The following is a 15652-nucleotide window of genomic DNA, read 5'->3' as shown; positions in this document are numbered from 1 at the left end:
AGTTAACTATACTACTAGACACAACAACTACCATTATATAATGCAGATGCCAGAAGGAGACAATTATGTGAGAGATATCACTGATCCAGCATACCGTAATAACCCATCAGCATCGAGTTGAAAAAGATGAGTATATTAATGCTATTGTTAGGCAGGGTACAGAGCATCAACATTCATTCAGTTCTCATTTCAAGTGAACGCATCATAAACGTTCATGTTAGCAATGTGAATATTGGTCTCTCTCTCTCCTCCTCTCCCTTCCCAGTCCCCTGTCCTCCCCAGGCTGTTGTATCGCAGCTTAACTGTTTAGCTAACTCAGCCCGTGTTGAGTGGGAGAGCAGCAGTGGAGTAGACTCCTACACCGTCCAGGCTATGAGCATGGAGGGAGACGTGACCGCCTGCGAGACCGATGGAAACGTCTGTTCCATATTGGACCTCGTCTGCGGCTCCACCTACAACATCAGTGTCAACGCCGTGAGCAACGAGTGCAACGTATCAGAGAGCACCCTCATACAGATGCAGACAGGTTAGTCCTGCCCCTGACGATAACACACCCTCTCCTGTGACCTGTCACCCTCTCATTCCAACCGCGTGTTTATACTGTATACAGTACGTACTGTATGTGCACGGGGTATGTACCTGTGTACTCTCTCTCCTTCTCTCTCAGCGCCCTGTGTACCTGAGCAGTTGGAGGCCAATATGGACTGTGACTCTGGCTCTGTGTCAGTATCTTGGGAGCCTAGCAACGGTGCCACCTCCTACACAGCTGTTGCCCAGGGCAACGGTGGCTACGCATCATCATGCAACAGCAGTGACACCTCTTGCCAGTTCCCTGAGCTGCTGTGTGGCCTGTCCTACAGCATCACCGTTCAAGCCTCTGACGATGTGTGTAACAGCGCAGACAGCAGCGCCGTACAACTCAACACATGTAAGGTCGTCACCCTACATGTAGCATTTAGTGTACCTGGACACAGGTAGATTCATTATAATAGAGAACAGCTGCACACACCTGCTGGTGGGTAACTTCATGTAGCCAGACACTCAGCTTCAATGCAATTGATTGAATGTTTGATCAATGTTTGGGCAGCAAGCTGCCATTGTTAGGGTTTTGTCTGGGTCGTCACACACCACAGATTATTGCAGCTTGCCCCACTATTTCCAGAACCCTATATTCCCCTCTAACCGGGTATGTTTTCTGCAGTAGATTCCTTTCTAACCTCTAAGGGTTTCTCTGTGTGCAGTACTCTGTGAGCCCCAGAATGTCAGTGCTCAGATGGAGTGCGGAAGCAACGCTGGACTGGTGTCATGGGAACAGGGAGAGCTTGTGTCTTCCTACCTGGTGCGTGCGGTCAGCCCCGACGGACACCGGACCCAGTGTGACAGCAACGCCACCAGCTGCAGACTACCCAGCATGCACTGTGGCCAACAGTACAACCTAACCGTCACAGCCCAGGACGGGAGTTGTGACAACAGCAATGCGTACCTGAGCCTGCAGTCTGGTAGGTTATTGATTTTTTATGAATTTATTTGCAAATTATGGTGGAAAATAAGTATTTGGTCAATAACAAAAGTTAATCTCAATACTTTGTTATATACCCTTTGTTGGCAATGGCAGAGGTCAAACGTTTTCTGTAAGTCTTCACAAGGTTTTCACACACTGTTGCTGGTATTTTGGCCCATTCCTCCATGCAGCTCTCCTCTAGAGCAGTGATGTTTTGTGGCTGTTGCTGGGCAACACGGACTTTCAACTCCCTCCAAAGATTTTCTATGGGGTTGAGATCTGGAGACTGGCTAGGCCACTCCAGGACCTTGAAATGCTTCTTACGAAGCCACTCCTTCGTTGCCCGGGCAGTGTGTTTGGGATCATTGTCATGCTGAAAGACCCAGCCACGTTTCATCTTCAAAGCCCTTGCTGATGGAAGGAGGTTTTCACTCAAAATCTCACGATACATGGCCCCATTCATTCTTTCCTTTACACGGATCAGTCGTCCTGGTCCCTTTGCAGAAAACAGCCCCAAAGCATGATGTTTCCTCCCCCATGCTTCACAGTGGGTATGGTGTTCTTTGGATGCAACTCAGCATTCTTTGTCCTCCAAACACGACGAGTTGCGTTTTTACCAAAAAGTTCTATTTTGGTTTCATCTGACCATATGACATTCTCCCAATCTTCTTCTGGATCATCCAAATGCTCTCTAGCAAAATTCCGACGGGCCTGGACATGTACTGGCTTAAGCAGGGGGACACGTCTAGCACTGCAGGATTTGAGTCCCTGGCGGCGTAGTGTGTTACTAATGGTAGGCTTTGTTACTTTGGTCCCAGCTCTCTGCAGGTCATTCACTAGGTCCCCCCGTGTGGTTCTGGGATTTTTGCTCACCGTTCTTGTGATCATTTTGACCCCACGGGGTGAGATCTTGCGTGGAGCCCCAGATCAAGGGAGATTATCAGTGGTCTTGTATGTCTTCCATTTTCTAATAATTGCTCCCACAGTTGATTTCTTTAAAACAAGCTGCTTGCCTATTGCAGATTCAGTCTTCCCAGCCTAGTGCAGGTCTACAATTTTGTTTCTGGTGTCCTTTGACAGCTCTTGGGTCTTGGCCATAGTGGAGTTTGGAGTGTGACTGTTTGAGGTTGTGGACAGGTGTATTTTATACTGATAACAAGTTCAAACAGGTGCCATTAATACAGGTAATGAGTGCAGGACAGAGGAGCCTCTTAAAGAAGAAGTTACAGGTCTGTGAGAGCCAGAAATCTAGCTTGTTTGTAGGTGACCAAATACTTATTTTCCACTATAATTTGCAAATAAATTCATTAAAAATCTACAATGTGATTTTCTGGATTTTTTTTCTTCTCATTTTGTCTGTCATAGTTGAAGTGTACCTATGATGACAATTACAGGCCTCTCTCATCTTTTTAAGTGGGAGAACTTGCACAATTGGTGGCTGACTAAAAACTTTTTGCCCCGCTGTAAGAGTACATCAGAATGTGGAGACAATTAAAATGTTCTTCCATTCTCTCTCCTTCCTGTCTCTTTTCAGTCCCCTGTAACCCCACCAATGTGCAGGCATCCCTCCAGTGCCTCTCTAACTCTGCAGCGGTGACATGGGAGCGGGCCAGCGGCGCGGTGTTGTACCAGGCTGTTGGCACAACAGATGGAGGTCACCAGGCGATGTGTAACAACAGTCAGACACACTGTGATCTGAGCGGACTGCAGTGTGGACAGACCTACAACGTCACTGTGGTCTCCAAAGACGACACCTGCAGCAGCGTAGACAGCGACACGGCACACGTCAGGACAGGTAAAGGGAGAATTGACCTCTACATTACAGCAGATTGGAGTTTGAATTATTCAATCTTGTTCGGTGGGCAGCTCTGCCTTGATGCAGAAACAAATGTGACACCACTATAGGCTTAGAAACCTGAGATTATCACTAGCCTCCTCTGTCTCTCCTCGCAGCTCCCTGCCCTTCCCAGGACGTGGCTGTGGATGTACAGTGTGCCGCCGGCTCCATGATGGTCACATGGTCCGCCAACCCTAACGCCGAATCCTTCCATGTGACGGCTGTGACCAGCGGCTCCGCCGACCTGTCATGTGACTCCAGGGGTCTTCCAATAAGAACCGGGTGTTCCATTGAGAACCTTCCATGTGGACACCTCTACAGCGTCACGGTTACCTCCATCAGAGGTGGCTGTAAGAGCAAAGTCAGTGGCGCCGTAGAGGTTTCCTCAGGTAAGACCAGAACACAGGTGACCCCCACACTGCATTCATAGGAAGTGTTACACACACACACACACACACACTGCATTCATAGGAAGTGTTACACACACACACACACACTGCATTCATAGGAAGTGTTACACACACACACACACACACACTGCATTCATAGGAAGTGTTACACACACACACACACACACACACACACACACACACACTGCATTCATAGGGGAGTGTTACACACACACACACACACACACACTGCATTCATAGGGGAGTGTTACACACACACACTGCATTCATAGGGGAGTGTTACACACACACACACACACACACACTGCATTCATAGGGGAGTGTTACACACACACACTGCATTCATAGGGGAGTGTTACACACACACACACACACACACACACTGCATTCATAGGGGAGTGTTACACACACACACTGCATTCATAGGGGAGTGTTACACACACACTGCATTAATAGGGGAGTGTTACACACACACTGCATTAATAGGGGAGTGTTACACACACACACTGCATTCATAGGGGAGTGTTACACACACACACTGCATTCATAGGGGAGTGTTACACACACACTGCATTAATAGGGGAGTGTTACACACAGTCTCCAGGAGGAATGAGATTATTCCATCCACACCTGCTGTGTAGACCAGAACCGAACGAAAAGAAACACTCCTTTTTATGTGCGTGCTTTTCCCTTTTCTCCATGGATGTAGAACAGTAGAACAAACAGTAGAACAGTAGAACAAACAGTAGAACCAACAGTAGAACAAACAGTAGAACAGTAGAACAGACAGTAGAACAAACAGTAGAACAGTACCATTAAAACCTTTCTTTCTCCCCTTCCACAGCTCCATGTGTCCCCCAGAATGCTAAAGGTAGTCTGGACTGTATTTCTAACTCTGTCTGGGTGTCTTGGGATGCCTCCACCGGGGCTCAGACATACACAGTCCTGGCCAACGGCGGCGGAGGTGTTAACTCCACCTGCACTTCTTATTCTACTGCCTGTAATGTGCCTGACCTGGCCTGCGGAACCCAGTACACCTTCCATGTGACTGCTGTCAACACACACTGTCAGAGCTCACCCAGTAATACCTTCCAGATCGATACAGGTACGTTACACACTGTCAGAGCTCACCCAGTAATACCTTCCAGATCGATACAGGTACGTTACACACTGTCAGAGCTCACCCAGTAATACCTTCCAGATCGAGACGGGTACGTTACACACTGTCAGAGCTCACCCAGTAATACCTTCCAGATCGATACAGGTACGTTACACACTGTCAGAGCTCACCCAGTAATACCTTCCAGATCGATACAGGTACGTTACACACTGTCAGAGCTCACCCAGTAATACCTTCCACATCGATACAGGTACGTTACACACTGTCAGAGCTCACCCAGTAATACCTTCCAGATCGATACAGGTACGTTACACACTGTCAGAGCTCACCCAGTAATACCTTCCAGATCGATACAGGTACGTTACACACTGTCAGAGCTCACCCAGTAATACCTTCCAGATCGATACAGGTACGTTACACACTGTCAGAGCTCACCCAGTAATACCTTCCAGATCGATACAGGTACGTTACACACTGTCAGAGCTCACCCAGTAATACCTTCCAGATCGAGACAGGTACGTTACACACTGTCAGAGCTCACCCAGTAATACCTTCGAGATCGAGACGGGTACGTTACACACTGTCTGAGCTCACCCAGTAATACCTTCCAGATCGAGACAGGTACGTTACACACTGTCTGAGCTCACCCAGTAATACCTTCCAGATCGAGACGGGTACGTTACACACTGTCAGAGCTCACCCAGTAATACCTTCCAGATCGAGACAGGTACGTTACACACTGTCTGAGCTCACCCAGTAATACCTTCCAGATCGAGACAGGTACGTTACACACTGTCAGAGCTCACCCAGTAATACCTTCCAGATCGAGACAGGTACGTTACACACTGTCTGAGCTCACCCAGTAATACCTTCCAGATCGATACAGGTACGTTACACACTATCAGAGCTCACCCAGTAATACCTTCCAGATCGAGACAGGTACGTTACACACTGTCAGAGCTCACCCAGTAATACCTTCGAGATCGAGACGGGTACGTTACACACTATCAGAGCTCACCCAGTAATACCTTCCAGATCGAGACGGGTACGTTACACACTATCAGAGCTCACCCAGTAATACCTTCCAGATCGAGACAGGTACGTTACACACTGTCAGAGCTCACCCAGTAATACCTTCGAGATCGAGACGGGTACGTTACACACTGTCAGAGCTCACCCAGTAATACCTTCCAGATCGAGACAGGTACGTTACACACTGTCAGAGCTCACCCAGTAATACCTTCCAGATCGAGACAGGTACGTTACACACTGTCAGAGCTCACCCAGTAATACCTTCGAGATCGAGACGGGTACGTTACACACTGTCAGAGCTCACCCAGTAATACCTTCCAGATCGAGACAGGTACGTTTCACACTGTCAGAGCTCACCCAGTAATACCTTCGAGATCGAGACGGGTACGTTACACACTGTCAGAGCTCACCCAGTAATACCTTCCAGATCGAGACAGGTACGTTACACACTGTCAGAGCTCACCCAGTAATACCTTCCAGATCGAGACGGGTACGTTACACACTGTCTGAGCTCACCCAGTAATACCTTCCAGATCGAGACAGGTACGTTACACACTGTCTGAGCTCACCCAGTAATACCTTCCAGATCGATACAGGTACGTTACACACTGTCAGAGCTCACCCAGTAATACCTTCCAGATCGAGACGGGTACGTTACACACTGTCTGAGCTCACCCAGTAATACCTTCCAGATCGAGACAGGTACGTTACACACTGTCAGAGCTCACCCAGTAATACCTTCCAGATCGATACAGGTACGTTACACACTGTCTGAGCTCACCCAGTAATACCTTCCAGATCGAGACGGGTACGTTACACACTGTCTGAGCTCACCCAGTAATACCTTCCAGATCGAGACAGGTACGTTACACACTGTCTGAGCTCACCCAGTAATACCTTCCAGATCGAGACGGGTACGTTACACACTGTCAGAGCTCACCCAGTAATACCTTCCAGATCGATACAGGTACGTTACACACTGTCAGAGCTCACCCAGTAATACCTTCCAGATCGAGACAGGTACGTTACACACTGTCTGAGCTCATCCAGTAATACCTTCGAGATCGAGACGGGTACGTTACACACTGTCTGAGCTCACCCAGTAATACCTTCAGATCGAGACAGGTACGTTACACACTGTCTGAGCTCACCCAGTAATACCTTCAGATCGAGACAGGTACGTTACACACTGTCTGAGCTCACCCAGTAATACCTTCAAATCGAGACAGGTACGTTACACACTATCAGAGCTCACCCAGTAATACCTTCCAGATCGAGACAGGTACGTTACACACTGTCTGAGCTCACCCAGTAATACCTTCAGATCGAGACAGGTACGTTACACACTATCAGAGCTCACCCAGTAATACCTTCAGATCGAGACAGGTACGTTACACACTGTCAGAGCTCACCCAGTAATACCTTCCAGATCGAGACAGGTACGTTACACACTGTCTGAGCTCACCCAGTAATACCTTCCGGATCGAGACAGGTACGTTACACACTGTCAGAGCTCACCCAGTAATACCTTCCGGATCGAGACAGGTACGTTACACACTGTCAGAGCTCACCCAGTAATACCTTCCAGATCGAGACAGGTACGTTACACACTGTCTGAGCTCACCCAGTAATACCTTCCGGATCGAGACAGGTACGTTACACACTGTCAGAGCTCACCCAGTAATACCTTCCGGATCGAGACAGGTACGTTACACTCTAGTTGTTCTTTATGATTTTGTGCTCAGACTCAGGTGTAAATCAAATTCTGTTCAGTTCATGGGCAATAAAATATTAATTTATAAATGACCTCACAGTAGTCTTAACTGTCCTATCTCCTAACCTGACTGTTCTCTGGCGGTGTACAGTCTGTGACTCTATAACTGAACTACCTTTCTTCTCTTTAGGTCCCTGCGCCCTGAAAACCATCACCGCGGTCAACGCATGCCATAGCAGCAGTATCGTGGTTAGCTGGGAGCATACAGAGTTATCTCCTACCATCGTGGCAACGGCAGAGGGACAAGACCAATCCATGTTCACCTGTAACAGCACGTCCACTTCCTGTGAGCTCATGGGAGTGCGCTGCGGCATGCACTACACCATCATCGTCTCCGTCCCCTCCGACAAGTGCAGCACCTTGAGGAGCCCACCAAAAAAGATCAACACAGGTAACTAGACCACTCCACCACAAGGACACCTTACTCTTGGTCAACACCGGTATCTAGAGTTCTCCACCACGGCACTAGAATCAACACAGGTATCTAGAGTTCTCCACCACGGCGCTAGAATCAACACAGTTATCTAGAGTTCTCCACCACGGCACTAGAATCAACACAGGTATCTAGAGTTCTCCACCACGGCACTAGAATCAACACAGGTATCTAGAGTTCTCCACCACGACACTAGAATCCACACAGGTATCTAGAGTTCTCCACCACGACACTAGAATCAACACAGGTATCTAGAGTTCTCCACCACGACACTAGAATCCACACAGGTATCTAGAGTTCTCCACCATAACACTAGAATCAACACAGGTATCGAGAGTTCTCCACCACGACACTAGAATCAACACAGGTATCTAGAGTTCTCCACCGTGACAGAATAATCAACATAGGAAGCTGGAGTTCTCCACCACGACAACAGGACATATTAGGATACATTCGTCATGGTCAACACAGGAAGTAAAAAGACCCCACCACTATATTGTGACGTATAAAGATTCATTACCCATGGTCAACACAGGAAGTAAAAATTACCCCACCACTATATTGTGACGTATAAAGATTCATTACCCATGGTCAACACAGGAAGTAAAAATTACCCCACCACTATATTGTGACGCATAAAGATACATGACGAGAAACAGCACATAATAAAGCCAAATCAACAATGATTGCAATCAATACTGAGCAACACACTAAGTGCTCTACACCAGACATACTGAATACAGAGAGACTGTATTACTGAGGGGTTCTTACTAGCTATCCCAATGTCCTGATACTTTTCATCTAACCTCTGCCTCCAGCTCCCTGTGTTCCTGAGGATGTGACAGTGGTAGCGTCCTGCAAGGCAGAAGGTACAGTGGTGTCCTGGGCTCACTCCTTGGTGGCCCAGTCCTACCTCCTCACCGCCACCAGCCGAGGCGGTGACGTCCGCACCTGTAACAGCTCTGTGAACAAATGTACCCTGGCTAAGCTCCACTGTGGTCAGTCCTACACATTCAGCGTGACCGCCAGCGCCAGCACCTGCACCAGCAAGGCCAGCCCCAACGTCACCTTCAGCACAGGTACATTATGATACAGCAGATAGCAGTACAGTATTCTCTGTTCAGTATATACAGTATATAAGAACATGGATCGAAGGGAACATTTTGTTCCGAAGGATCAGACAATTGACATCAAATACCCGATTATTTGATCCAAATGTTCCTTTTGATCAATGTTCCTTTGATGCACTTCTCATCAAGTACACCATCCCTCCTTTTATACTGACTTTAAAAACTCCAATCTGCTATAATGTAGAGGTAATCTGTAACATAACATTGCTGTTGTATTCAAGTAACATTGCACTGCACCATTGTTATAACGTTGCGTCTATTCTCTTCTCCCAGTGCCCTGTGACCCCGTTGGCCTGTCCGTTCATGTCCAGTGTGAGACTAGCTCAGGCGTGTTGTCCTGGTCCCCCAGCCAGGGCTCTGTGGGGTACTATGGCTTTGCCCAGTCTGAGGATGGGGACTTGCTGTACTGTGACAGCATGGACACCTCCTGCACAATCCAGGGTCTTGACTGTGGAGCCATGTACAACTTCTCTGTGCTGGCCTCTGATGGAGCCTGCAACAGCTCGTACAGCCAACCCCTGCTTGAGGGAGCAGGTAATAACCCATCCAGTTCTTTCAGCTAGAGATGGTTGAGGAGTAGAGTCAGTGAATGAATGACATCAGGAGGACAGGGAACACTGCATACAGTACAATGTATTCAAACGGTCTAATCAGATACTGGCTAACTAATATAGAGATTAATGCAATAGTATAGATTCTAATGATCTTGATTTATTCTCTCTATCCTTTCTAACCTCCTTCCTCTCTCCTCCTAGCCCCCTGCGCCCCTGCCACCGTGCGGAACCGCATGCGACTAATCGGCAAGACCCACTTTGCCCGTACCTCCTGGAGTGCGGTCGTCTGCCCCAATGTCGAGTACCTGGTTGAGATGACCGGCACTATCCTGGATGACCCGCAGGCCATGTTTGATGTCTCGTCCTATTGGATAAAGTACACCTTCTTTGAGTTGGCCCTGCCCTGTGCCTCCTCCTACAGTCTGACAGTCCGTACCAGGAACTCTGCCGGAACCAGCAAGCCCTCCACCCCCATTACCGGGACAACAGGTATGTTAACTAAACAGGGAGCCATAAGGGTTTGAATGTGGACACTGATTTAATATTATGATTGAAATGCAAATGAGCAGCAATGCTACTGGTCTGCAACGCTACTGAATTCAGTCAGTCTATTCTGAGGGTAATGTGACCTTAGTCTATAAAAAGAGAGTGACAGTTTTGGCTGGGAAGTTACTTCTGCCCTGAGGTGGGGGATTATCCTGAGAGTAGGGCTGAGGGATCTTTATTCCAGAGTTGACATTAGTAAACCAACCCTTTCCCTTCCAGCTCCCTGCGCACCTCTGGGCGTGAACTACACGGGTGACAACACGCCTGCCATGCTGTCCTGGGAGGCTGCAGTGTTCGCCACACAGTACACCGTCTACGACGTGACCAGAGACAGCCGCACGCAGGTGTGTTCCACCACGGAACTGTCCTGTCAGCTTAACAACGTCCAGCCAGGCGCCATCGAGGTTACCGCTAGCAACACTGTGGGAGAAAGCGTCCCCACCAAAGACATCAACGGTGAGATCGGAAAATATGATACAGAAGGAAAATATTCATAGTAGGCAAATTAGGCCTTGGACATTGTTTTGCCTGTTTTTATCAGTGATTCCAAGTGAATCCAACCACACTGTGATGAATAAACCACTGTGATGGGGGATATCATCCATATCGATACAAATTCGTATCGTTGTATGTACAATGGTGGAGTAAATATTGTGTTCATCATAAACAATTAACTTGTTACTACTTGAAACTGCTGCTAGAGGTCGAATCGCCATTATTATGGCGCTGGCGCAACATCTCTCTGGATCAATGCCAGTTCAAGTGGACTAAATCTGATATGGATCATCAATATGGATGATGATAAATATCTACTGCACATGGTGTTGTGCTTGTTTTCAAGCTTTCAATAACACAGTCTATCTTTGATCCTCTTTCTCAGGGCCATCAAATCGCCACAGAAGAGATCTGGGGATGGCAAAGCCTGCCACATTTGCTGAATTCCGCATCAGAGGTGAGCACATTCTCAAACTGCCACGCCATCTCTAATCTTTGCACCATTTATGCATAATTATATTCCTCACACTCTCAAAATAGTTAATGTCTAGTCTACAAATATGCTAAAGGTCAAACAAATAGTGAAATCAATGGTTCATAATAACATTACTTTTCCTCCTTCCCTTCCCAGAGGAGCTGTCCGAACCCAAGGTGTTAGTTGCTACGGTAACAGGTGTTTCTCTGCACATGGAGTGGGCACCGGTGAGGGACGCCACCCTCTACACCATTATCATCGTCCAAGAAGACACACCCTCCAGACGCCAGGTGCTGACCATCTCTGAAGAGCTGACCAATGTGAACGACCTCGAGCCCTCCACAAGATACTGCATCTTCGTCTCGGCCAAGAACGAACACACCCAGAGCAACTACTCCAAGGAGTGTGTCACTACTGGAGTCCCCATGTGATTGGCTTGACTTTCACCCTCACCAAATGGACATTACAGTTGCCAGGGCAACCACCAATCGATGTAGTGTAAAGAGAATTATCAGTGACTGCTTCCTATCTCTAGAAGTAAACACGCAAGGCAGAAGAGAGGCTTTTCAACAGACTGAGGGACAGGGAGGGGTTACTGTTGTTAAGCTTAAATTACTATCACAAAAGGCAGTCTTTATCGCATAGATGATCCTACTAAAGCTATGTTATTTTCGATTAACTTGAAAGCTGAAATGTGGTATTTTTTTGTTGTTACTTTTTAGAGCTAGGTATCATTTCCTTGTTTTTTTGTAATCGGTAAGATCGCAGCATGTGTCTTTATAATGTGTAGTTCTTTGAAAAAAGTATGCCTAAAAATATATTTTTATTTATCTTCAAATTGTTATATTTTTGAGACCTACACGAACAACTTTTCTGTCCACTAAATGTATTTTAGATTATTCTGTTGGTTGTATACATGATTTGAAACAAAGAAAAAGTAGATCAAGAGAGCAAATAAATGCTATCAAGCAAGTAGTAATTTATGAAGCAATATTTTTGTTAACCATACAGTATGTGTCCTATCTGATGTACTATACATCTTGTCTCAAAACTATAGCTACAATAGCTATTTTTATATCAAGCACAGATTTAAGGAATAAAAGCAGCTATCATTGTATCCATTATATATAACAGCCAATGATGACTGCTCATCTACATTATCTACAGTAGTTGTATGGGAGTCTGGATGATGGGAGTCAATACTTTTGTTTTCATGTACTATAGGAAACATTTCTGCGTGGACCCGAAAGACAAATTAGAATGTTGAACTCAGACCATTCGGGCAGACAGATCAATTTATATCTGAGCATCAGCAGACTCTCAAACAAATGGACATACTTGATGCAACCCAGGAGCCTGTGAGACCCATGTGAACATCCCTGATTCAGATTCTTCTTGAACTAGTGGTTCCCCATGCTCTGCAAGGGCCGCGGCTTTTGTGGAGCGATGGGTAACGATGCTTCGTGGGTGACCGGTTCGCGCCCGGCGAGGGGACGGATTAAAGTTATACTGTTACACAAGGCTATAGAAAAACAAACATTCAAATATAACACATGCACCAATAACTGGGAAGAATTAACATTTCATGGAAAATCGTTAAAAAAAACTGAACTCTGCTGCAACCTGTTATTTAGGCCAGGGTTCCGCAGAGTCAGATTTAGTCCACTTGAACTGGCATTATTTCAGAGAGATGTTGCGCCAGCGCCATAATGGCTCAAATTGAGCGATTCGACCTCTAGCAGCAGTGTTTCAAGTAGTAACTAGTTAATTGTTTACGATGAACACGATATTTACTCCACCATTGTACATACAGCGATACGAATTTGTAATCGACTTCGTCAAAAAGAACAAACCCAAAAAGGTACTGTATAAAACTACTTTACGTGATGGTTCAGTTGTGGCTTCCATCGAAACAACCCACATGTAACGTTAGCTAGCTAGCTAATCGCAGAACGACACGGTTTAGATGCAGACCGTCTTCGGCCTGCCTTATGTTGACGTTGTTTAAAGTCTGACCCGCTAATTGAAAATAAATGGGGAAAACTATTTATCAGAACTTGTCAACTTATCTGCAATAGTCCCATTACAACTGTATTTTATGTGTACTTGTCCATTCTCTTCTTCAGGTGGTAGACTTGGGATGCAATGACTGCACTCTCCTTAGGAAGCTGAAGTTTCACAAAGAAATTGAACTGCTTGCTGGACTGGACATTGACTGTGCAGTTATCAGGGCTAAAATGTGTGTTTTAAGTTATTTCAACAAATAAAACATTGTCCATTGATTTGTGAGATCCTATCCTATGACCTAGGTCTACATTTGTGAGACTGTAGTACACACACACCTACCTGTCTTAATTTATCATAACCTAAACTAAGGACCTTTACAATTAAATCCTGAGCAGGTATGAACTGGCACCGATTCCAACTGACTACCTGCAGCCAGGTGATCATCCCCTGACCATTGAGCTGTACCAGGGTTCAGTCACCGAGAGGGATCCCCGCACCAAAGGATTTGATCTGGTGACGAGTATTGAGCTGTAAGTCATCAAATCAAATGTATTTATATAGCCCTTCGTACATTAGCTGATATCTAAAAGTGCTGTACAGAAACCCAGCATAAAACCCCAAACAGCAAGCAATGCGGGTGTAGAAGCACTGGATGTCTGGGTGACTACTGGAGGGATTAGCCCTCAGACAATGTTTTTCTACTTTTTCAGATACTGTATTATATGAGCACCAACATACTGGTACATCAATTCCATGTTGATTGCCACATGTAAGGGTTTGCCCATCATGTGCCCTTCAATATTGTCATGGTATTTTATGTTAATCACAAACTTGCTCCCTACAGCATTGAGCATCTACAGCTTGAGGATGTGGATAGGTTCACTGAGGTTGTATTTGGCTACATGGCCCCAGTAGCAGCAATCATTAGCACTCCAAACGCTGACTTCAACCCCCTGCTCCCCGGGCTGACAGGGTTTAGACACTACGACCACAAATTTGAATGGACTAAAGTAGAGTTTCAGACCTGGTATGTGTACATTACCATGCAGTCAGTATGCCTGTATTATAATCATCATTCTAAAAAGGTATACCTTTTTCTTATTTGTACTTAGTTTGCACTCATCCTCTCCATCTCTCCTGCTCTCCCAGGGCTCTGAAGGTGTGCAAAGAGTTTGGTTATGTGGTGGCGTTTACAGGTGTAGGACAGATACCGGCCCAGGAGGAGAGCATCGGGTTCTGCTCTCAAATCGGAGTGTTTCAGATAGCAGGAGGTGACGCACGTCTGCAAAATAATGTCGCAGAGGAGCATCTTCCTTACAGAGTGGTGAGGAGGCACAAATGGGGTCTACTCTTGTTGTTTAATCTGGTCTCATTACCTGTGTGATCAGAGATCAAAGTATCAGTGTCACATAGTTTTGCATGCGTTTCAGAAAGTGGCCAGTGAGAATAAAATAGGCCCCTCTGTCCTAACCTATTTCTCACATTGTCTTTCCCTTACCCTTTCTCTCCATCCCTCATACTCCAGTTATACAACGTGGTGTACCCAAGCCTGTGTGACAGCAATATCTTCCAGAGGACTCTGGTGAATGAGGTCCTGTACTGGGCTGAGACCCTGAAGAGAGAGTGGCTGGAGGAGATACGTGGAATGGGGGATGAAGAATCAGAACAGACAGGTGAAGAGGGTTGTTCGAGAGAAGGAATGGACAGGGAGGAGAGTCAGACAGGTGAAGTGGAGGCAGGTGGTAGAGGGTTTGAGGTAGAGAATGAGGAGGTGGGGGGAGAGGGTAGAACAGACATGGGACAGGAGGAGCCCTACAGAGAAGGTCAGTCTGTGTGTGTCCCCTTGGTCAGGTTGTGCTCCTGCCCCAGAGTGCAAGCTCTGAGTGGGACAGTCCAGAGTCTCACAAAGTTCCTACTGGAGAACTCTAGAGTACAGTTAACCAACGATGGCACTGCCGTGGTGTTGGTGGACAGCGATGATGAAGATTTGGAGTGGGATGAGAACTGTGATAACACAGGGACAGGTCCGTTTTTTGTCAGTAGCGTGGAGAACGAGGACTGGGAGACCGAGCTTGGTCAGTAGCATGGAGAACAAGGACTGGGAGACCGAGCTTGGTCAGTAGCATGGAGAACAAGGACTGGGAGACCAAGCTTGGATGACCTTTGTCATATAAGGAGTGTATTCTTTGATGTACTAGTGGTGTGTATTTTCATTTTTCCTGGCAATATACAGTTCTAGAACTAGGGGCCATCAGATAAGATTCAACCATATCCTTAAATGAAGAAGGAACATGTTCCTAATAAAATTTGATGAGAATATAGTCATTGCCTGGTTCAC

At 46.5% G+C, this 15652-nt stretch overlaps 2 protein-coding genes across 2 annotated transcripts in view; both read left to right on the top strand.

The window, feature by feature from the left end:
• The window catches only part of LOC118383308 (uncharacterized), a 74408-nt gene extending 58773 nt beyond the window's left edge, over window positions 1-15635 (top strand). The window contains exons 37-54 of the mRNA XM_052461937.1: window positions 266-526; window positions 668-928; window positions 1242-1499; window positions 3036-3296; window positions 3455-3727; window positions 4593-4853; window positions 7805-8065; window positions 8926-9186; window positions 9511-9771; window positions 9993-10280; window positions 10557-10793; window positions 11218-11289; window positions 11464-13168; window positions 13434-13546; window positions 13710-13844; window positions 14159-14341; window positions 14464-14638; window positions 14840-15635. Of these exons, the coding sequence (XP_052317897.1) occupies window positions 266-526; window positions 668-928; window positions 1242-1499; window positions 3036-3296; window positions 3455-3727; window positions 4593-4853; window positions 7805-8065; window positions 8926-9186; window positions 9511-9771; window positions 9993-10280; window positions 10557-10793; window positions 11218-11289; window positions 11464-11738 (3230 nt within the window). The 3' untranslated portion in view covers window positions 11739-13168; window positions 13434-13546; window positions 13710-13844; ... (1 more) ...; window positions 14464-14638; window positions 14840-15635. The remainder of the gene's footprint in view (window positions 1-265; window positions 527-667; window positions 929-1241; window positions 1500-3035; window positions 3297-3454; window positions 3728-4592; window positions 4854-7804; window positions 8066-8925; window positions 9187-9510; window positions 9772-9992; window positions 10281-10556; window positions 10794-11217; window positions 11290-11463; window positions 13169-13433; window positions 13547-13709; window positions 13845-14158; window positions 14342-14463; window positions 14639-14839) is intronic.
• Window positions 13085-15397, top strand: henmt1 (HEN methyltransferase 1). The gene is made up of 6 exons (XM_035786560.2): window positions 13085-13168; window positions 13434-13546; window positions 13710-13844; window positions 14159-14341; window positions 14464-14638; window positions 14840-15397. Exons 1-6 carry the CDS (start codon window positions 13085-13087, stop codon window positions 15395-15397), a joined length of 1248 nt encoding a protein of 415 aa, XP_035642453.1.
• Window positions 15636-15652: the final 17 nt, after the last annotated feature.

Source organism: Oncorhynchus keta, chromosome 1, assembly GCF_023373465.1.
Source record: "Oncorhynchus keta strain PuntledgeMale-10-30-2019 chromosome 1, Oket_V2, whole genome shotgun sequence".
Lineage (NCBI taxonomy): Eukaryota > Metazoa > Chordata > Actinopteri > Salmoniformes > Salmonidae > Oncorhynchus > Oncorhynchus keta.
The sequence above is the reverse complement of the archived record's forward strand: the minus strand, read 5'-3'. Positions and strand labels throughout refer to the sequence as shown.